The sequence below is a fragment of the Haplochromis burtoni genome, unplaced genomic scaffold, assembly GCF_018398535.1.
Source record: "Haplochromis burtoni strain Fernald_Lab_line unplaced genomic scaffold, NCSU_Asbu1 Contig_92, whole genome shotgun sequence".
Taxonomy (NCBI): domain Eukaryota; kingdom Metazoa; phylum Chordata; class Actinopteri; order Cichliformes; family Cichlidae; genus Haplochromis; species Haplochromis burtoni.
This window is the reverse complement of record NW_024582453.1, coordinates 1,478,184-1,485,932: the sequence shown is the minus strand read 5'-3', so window position 1 is coordinate 1,485,932 and position 7,749 is coordinate 1,478,184. Positions and strand designations below refer to the sequence as shown.

At 41.9% G+C, this 7,749-nt stretch overlaps 1 protein-coding gene across 1 annotated transcript in view; it reads left to right on the top strand.

Annotated features, from left to right (window-relative positions):
• The window catches only part of LOC102294795 (X-linked interleukin-1 receptor accessory protein-like 2), a 512,221-nt gene extending 506,085 nt beyond the window's left edge, over positions 1-6,136 (top strand). Inside the window, exons 10-16 of the mRNA XM_042222726.1 lie at positions 83-331; positions 944-1,021; positions 1,139-1,255; positions 2,065-2,187; positions 3,460-3,690; positions 3,853-3,883; positions 4,105-6,136. Of these exons, the coding sequence (XP_042078660.1) occupies positions 83-331; positions 944-1,021; positions 1,139-1,255; positions 2,065-2,187; positions 3,460-3,690; positions 3,853-3,883; positions 4,105-4,193 (918 nt within the window). The 3' untranslated portion in view covers positions 4,194-6,136. The remainder of the gene's footprint in view (positions 1-82; positions 332-943; positions 1,022-1,138; positions 1,256-2,064; positions 2,188-3,459; positions 3,691-3,852; positions 3,884-4,104) is intronic.
• The last annotated feature ends 1,613 nt before the right edge of the window (positions 6,137-7,749 follow it).

The window sequence follows — 7,749 nt, the reverse complement described above, 5'->3', positions numbered from 1 at the left end:
TACAGAGAAAAACCCAACAATCATATGACCCCCTGTGAGCAAGCACTTTGGCGACAGTGGGAAGGAAAAACTCCCTTTTAACAGGAAGAAACCTCGGGCAGAACCAGGCTCAGGAGGGGGCGGGGCCATCTGCCGAGTTGTCCCTTCTCTATTCATTATTCTTACTCTCCATGTGTCTCTCCCAGCCTACATTGAGGACTTGGCTCGTAGCGTGGAGCAGAGCAGACGTCTGATCATCGTTTTAACGCCAGAGTTTGTCGCCAAAAGAGGCTGGAGCATCTTCCAGATAGAGACACGCCTCCACTCCATGCTTGTTACTGGGGAGATCAAGGTATGGATTCAGAGGTCAAAGGTAAAAATCTAGAGGACAGACATTTTTCCAACTTGATTGCATTATTATTCTTAACAGTTTGAAAAAAGAAGGCAAGAAGACTTCTTTAGGTTTGTGAAGACCTTTGACCTCACAAGAGGTTTCTTTAGTTAAGGTGGAGAGTCCCAGGTATTTAAACGCTAGCTGTGGTTGTTGACCCACTATTGATCATGTGAGTCATCAGATGAATTAAAGCCAAAAATAAGGATAAAACCACTGTGGGACTTTATCCCACCCCATCATGTGACCTATTGAGGTCGTCTGAGTATGATTTGGGTGTTTAAGCATCTGGATCTCAAAACTTCATTGCAGGTGGCTGATAACTGAGAGACGACCTCTACTAGGGGTTAAATACTTGGAGCTGCCCACCTTTTGTTTTTAGAACTAAAGAAGCCGCTTGAATAAGAGGTGAAATATCTTTACAAATTTAAAGAAGTTCATTCACCTTCTGTGTTCAAGCTCTTACTACTACCATAACCTGGATTACTGAGAACCTACCCGGACATTGCATTATTACATATGGAGAGTTTTGATGGGGAAGGTCTTCTGTTTAGAAATCTCTCCGTGTTCTAGGTGATCATGATAGAGTGTGCAGACCTGAAGAATGTCATCAACTACCAAGAGGTGGAGGCACTTAAACATACCATCAAGGTATACAGAAAGGGCGGATGAATGAAAGGATGGAGAGTTTATGGGGTGACCTGAAGAGTTATCACCGGCCAGAATGGCAAAATCTTTTTTTTTTGTAATTTGTCTCCTTCTCTTCAGGTTTTATCCATCATCAAGTGGAGGGGTCCTAAGAGCAATGAGCTGTCATCTAAGTTTTGGAAACAGGTGGTCTACGATATGCCCGCTAAACGCAGAGAGACACTGTCCAGACGTCAGGTACACTGCGTCTTTTTTCATGTATTCTCGATATACTTTATCTTTCTACAGTGGTATAGCCTCCACTCTGGGACTGATTTATGACCTCTGAAAAGAAATGTCATAAAAAAAAGCAAGTCTACAATACATGTGCGACTATAAGTGATAAAAACATTTTGGATAGCATGTGAATTTGTTCATGTATCATTATAGAAACCCTTAAACTCAGACATCTTGATCTATACCTATATTAATAATGTCCATTTCATGCATGGGAGCCAAAAAATTCTACTGAGATGTACTCTTTCCTTGGGCGCATTCAAACAGGCAGATGGCCTTTAAAATGTCTGCAAAACACAGGTAATGTATTAAAATTGGAATCACAGCAAAGCAAAATGTGTAGATGTTTACCACGCCTCAGGTTGTGTATGCCCTGATTAGCAAATAAATGTTTCCTGCTGCTTTCTTTCCTGAAGAATGATGCCACACAGAGAATATTAACAACAACTGCAACAGCGTGGTGATATCATTCTAATGTCTTCTTCTACTCTAATAATTGATGTCATGGAATCTAGATGGTGTTTAAGTGTGTAAAGGTGTGTCAAATTATTTTATGCACCAGGGCTTAGATTATGCTACTCACCCATAGGTGGAAACTCTGAATAAAGTTGTTGAATGATTGTATGTCTCTCTGCGTTGACCTTGCAAAAGACTGTCAGCAAAGAAAGACTCCAGCACCCCATAACCTCCAACAGAGGGAGGGAGGATGGATGGATGGAATCGATGGATCGAATTTTGACTCACTGTTGGAGGAATCTCTGTGTTAACAGGTAATGGATTCTGGTGAACAGGGCCTCTTTGGTGACCTACAGACCACAGTCTCCACTATTGCCATGACAACCACTTCTGCCTCCCTGGTGCCCCCTAATGAGAGTCGGCATGGACACCATCAGGTCAGCACATGTCTTTTAGTTCGAACTTTTATTAATTAGTAGATGTTTTTTCTCAAATCAGTGACCTTGGCACTGCACTGTGACAACATTAATCTTAAAAACACAGACTTAGTTGGTCGTTGTTACACCTGTAAACAATTTTTTCCTGAACTTTGGGCTACCTTGTGAGAGCAGATGATCAGGAACAATGCATTGTTACCTGTTTGATAGGACAGGAAAGAAGGAATGTTGAGCTCCAGCATCTGGGGGAGGCCATGCAATGACTGATAGTGTTTCATTGTGCATTTTTCTATCCAGGTCCACTTTTACTGGACTTTTACAGTGTGTTTGGGATCAGTATCATACTGAAAAAGCCAGTGCCAGTCAAATGCTTTCAAGATGGTTTTTACATGGTGGATCAAAATCTGACTGTACTTTTCTGCATTTGTAATTCCATCAATTTTAAAAAAGCTCTCCAACATCACTGGCTGATATGCAGCCTCAAACCATGACGGAGCCTCCACCAGGTTTTACCGGTGACTGTAGCCACTCACTTTTGTACATACTGATAACAATTTGAACCATTTCACATTTGAATTCAAGTCCTCTTGCCAATGATTTGTAGTCCAATTTTGGGTAATTTGCCATACCTCAATTTTTCTCCCTGTCTCCATCCCTTACCAATGACTTTCTTAGAGCCATCCTTCCACTAAGACCATTTCTGATGAGGCTTTGGCTTTGGTCACCAGGACATTAAAACTGCATGTATATAACCACCAGTCAACTCTAATAAAAACTGAATAAAAAGTTTTCTGACTTTGTCCCATGATAAAGTTTTACAAGTTTTTCTACCACCAGTTCAGTTCATAATTCTTTGACTGCCATGGATCTCTCTTTAATGTTTGTGACTATGTTCTGACTGTTTCTGTACTTCTTATGTTTCCACTGCTGTGTTTTCAAATGTACAGTTTGGACTAGAAAGTTTGTTTCAGTTGTTTAAAACTTGCCTTTGAATTCATATCAGACGGAATTCGGGGATTTCACGTTTTCCTGTGTTTAGCTCTATTTTGAAAAATAAGTGAAACTCGAGCTTGAATTATTTTAACACATTACACTTAAGTTAATTTACATTTATTTCATTAATTTACAATTATCTTGTTTTCATAGTTCACCCAGAAGCTAACAGAAGTCTACAAACAGCATTTTCATGATGAATGCTTCATATTTAGTTGCCTCTTGCAATAATGCTGAAGCTAATGAAAGTTACTAGAAAGTCATGTCTTTTACACACAGGTCGCCTTGGCAACAGAGATCCCTGACTACAACCAGATGACCTTGCCATTAGGAGGGGGTCACAGTGCTACAGCAGCTCAAATGCGGCATTTCTGCCGCAGCTATGAGTTTCAACTTCCCCCACAGCCCTCACCCCCACTTCCACCTCCCTCCACGGTGCAGTTCTCCACTCTGGGCCCCGGGGGGCGCCATGTCTATTGCAATATCCCTATGACACTGCTGAATGGACAGGTGGGAGAAAAGACTAAGCCACTTATACGTATGATGTTCTTAGTTAGTCCCCAGCACCCAACATCAGCACAGTGTATCCTTTTCTAAAGTTTGCTTGCTGTTATCTGTTTGCATGTACTCAGAGCTTAAACACAATAAAAATAAATCCTCTCTTCTCCCCAGGGGTTCAGAGCAGTTCACTGGGGAACAAGAGGTCTGTTTGAATAAAAGAGAATATAGAAAGAAAACAATATCTTCATATCATCTAGCCTGAAAACATGCTTATTCTAACAGACTGGGAAACGAAATGCAGTACAGTTCTTATGTTTAAGTCAAGGCACAGTATTGGCATGCAATATTTTGTCATACCATAAAATGAAGCACCATTATATGGCAAGGTTAGTGCTAATCATGGTGGTGCTGTGTGTTTCCCAGGTGCAACAGAGCAATACCCTTGGGAAGAAGCCAGAACTCCACCTGAACAGCACCTTTGTACCCCTCACCAGCAGAGAACTAAGCTCTGACATCTGGTAGTTGGACTTCTCAGCTGATACTGGAATACAGACTGCTTTTCACTGGATTTGTGTAGACTGGCGGGTCGTCTGGTTTTCATCAGGTTTTTGGACTGTGTGCAGACTTGGCGTTGGACTGCCCATCGACTGCTTTTGGGCTACTCCTTCCCAGCTGTGAATAAAAGACTACCGAAAGACCGCAGAAGGCTTGGTGTCACACTTATTAGGAGAGTGGTTGTAAACTGTTTACAGAAAGACTGGGATTATACAAAGGATTGCACTCTGATTTTGGACCTATTACCTGGTAACAGGCTGATGCCAGCTGGAATGTACACTGCTGGCATGACCATGTGTCCTTGACATACTGGCAAAAAGTTCCTGACTGGTCATGCTGAGTTTGTGGAAAGGAATTAGGAAACTTAAGAACTAGAGAAGTTAACGAAGGCATCCTGAGTACTTCAATCGTGGGTATCCACCGTCTGTAGTACTCTATTTGTTCAACAGGCAGGCAGGTTGGATCTTGGAGCACTAAAACAGCACCTTTTAAGTCTGCTCACAAACCAGCTGCTGTGAAAACCAGTTGACTTGTCAGCTCAGACAAACAAGACGTAGCGTAATCTAAGAATGCCAATTGATCTACTTATGCGAGTTCTCATCTACCTGTTGACTAGGTGGCTTGTCGGGCAGACAAAGCAGACATCAAGCAATGATTTTGGAATACCAGACCACCTTAAATCAACTAGTCAACCTCTTGAAATATTGCTCTACAGCAAGCTAGCTACCTGGTTTGGCTCTCAGGAGCTGAACTAGACTTGAGAAATGTTTTTCAGCAAGAAAAACAAGAGGGGGTGACACATAAAGCGAAGGCTGAAGCTGCTTAATGACTGAGAAAGCACAGTTAGGCAGAAACTAGCTAGTTGCATAGACTAGTTGGCTGAAAGAATAGCTAGTACTTGAGGTAAGTGTGTTTAAGGGCACAGCAAGACTGGAAACCAGCCAGTCCATCACCAACAGATGAACTGTCAGATTTAACACCAAGCTAAAAGCATAAAGGACTTGGCTTTTTTCTATTTGCATGACCACCCATTTAGATTAAAAAAAAGAATAATAATCAAACAAACATAGATAAAAGAGTAAATGACACAATCATTTGTCGAAGCCTCTTTTAATATGGAGGGTATAAACATCCTATGTTGATACAGTATATTTGTTTTCTGTCTGGCCATGATTCAATGATAAAAACTGATAGAGGAAAAAAAGGAGGTGTCCCTCCAAAAACATTTGGGTTATTTATTTTGTCACGTTTTATTTAAGGGTTTTATCCTTTTAGAAGGTTGTTGAGAATTTTTACCAGGCTTTGTTTTTACTGTCTGTTTGTTACAATAATCTTTGTACAGCTTCCATAACCTCTGTATAGACCTATACATGACAGTGATTTGTTCCCTACAGTTTTTGTTAACACTCACATTAAGTGTTCTCTGATGGCTCCACAGCCACTTTTTTTGTTGCCTTTGTTGTGTTTCTCTTTTCATCGATGGATGGATGTCTTACGGCAGTACGACCCTGCTAACGGACTGATATTTTGAACCTTACCACTACCAGTCAGCCAAAAGGGGGCTTCACTGTATAAAAAGCTGTACTCCGAGCTGAATCAGACCACATTCTTCTTTGTGAGCTTTAAAAAAGAAAAACAAGATTATTAAGATAATATTTAAGCAAAGTGGGTAATGTTTTGAATTTACACAGAGCTACTGTCATTGTCTTATTAGAACCAATGAATTCTGGATATTTGAGATTGTTTGATACAATAATTAATTATTTCAGTTGTTATATTCAATGGCAATATACAGTCTAGTGGTTGTCTTTTAATTTCTGACTATTTCTTTAACTATTCTTTGGATATATTGGTTGAATAATTTAACTGCGAGCAAATAAAACTTATATGAGTTGTTTTATAGATTTGTTTTATAGATTCACTGTTGTCTGACATGGTCAACTTTTTTCCTCTTTTTTTTTTTTCCTGGACAACTATTTTTTCTCATTTTGTTTTTATTGCTTAACCAGATGTGATTTCGCAAGCGGTCTGGCATTTCCTCCAACTGTCAGCTTACTTTGCTTCACCCTTGTCACGAATCCTTTTCTTCGAATTGCACTTCTCATGGCTTTATCCTCTTCTCCAATGGTCACTTAAATTTCCTTGTAAGCTGTTAGCTTACTCAGTGACACATAGTTCTTTGCCCAGTGTCGAAAGGCATGAACTAAAACATTTGCCTTATCCAAATTTTCAAGATGCACTGCATGGAGTTGAGCACGAGGAGTGAAGCTGTCCAACAGGCCTGGAGCAAGCAGGTTTTTAGAGCGCCTGAGACGCACTGAGATGGCGTTTTCGCGGAAGGAAAACGCAGCGTTTTCAAAACGCTCTCGAAAACACATACATTTGGGTGCCGTCATGTGACCAATTATACTAAGATAGTGGAGGGCAGCAGTTGTTTTGTTTGCTCTCAATTTCGACAGCCCTGTTAAAGATTAATATCAGTCTGTACATGCTCCAGGTAGCATTTCTTCAAATTCTTTAATTCTCACTCGCTTTTGCAACTTTGTACTTTTGTGTTACTCGCAGCAACAACTCCACCTCATTGTTAGTCCATTTAAAAAACTCGGTGCTTTTCCTCGACCTTTTGCCGCAACGGTTCAAAGAGCCAGAAAGTAAATAAACGACAGACAGAAATGAGGCAGGTCGAATCTTCTTGCGTTTCACACATGCGCAGTACTGGGACATAGGCGTTTTCATCCATTTCAATGTGGACACACAACTCTGTGAAAACGACTGAAAACACTAGTGTGGATGTGGAGTGTTTTCAGACGGAAACGCAGTTTTCAAATCTATCCGGGCTAGTGTGGACGTAGCCTCAGGCTGCAATTGCGGCACTTCACCGGGATCAACACTATCAACAGTAGCTCCCCACCTTTTCAAGGGACCAAGTGAGTATTGCAAAGGACCCACGGCTACACCACATATTTGGCGCACCAAAATGTACAGTGAAGGTGTGCTGGGAACATCTAGCAGAGGCCCCGGTCCGCAAGATCTTCAACTCACACCTCCAGCAGAGCTTCAACAGCATTCCCAGGGAGACTGGGGACATTGAGTCCTGTTCAGCTCCTCCATTGCAGAAGCCGCAGCACTGAGCTGCAGCCACAAGGTAGTTGGTGCCTGTCGTGGTGGTAACCAAGCCACCAAGCTGAAGAAGGAGTCCTACTGGGCTTGGTTAGCCTGTGGGACTCCGGCAGCTGATAGGTAGATAGATAGGCCAAGCGGGCGGTGGCGGAAGCAAAAACTCGGGTGTGGGAGGAGTTCGGAGAGGCCATGGAAAAAGACTTTCGGACTACCTCGAAGAGATTCTGGCAAACGGTCAGGCAACTAAGGAGGGGAAAGCGGTGTTCAACCTGCACTGTGTGTAGTGTGGGTGGAGTGCTGTTGACTGAGAAAATTGTCAGGCGGTGGAAGGAATACTTCGAGGACCTCCTTAATCCCACTGACACGTCTTCCGAGGAGGAAGCAGAGTCTGGG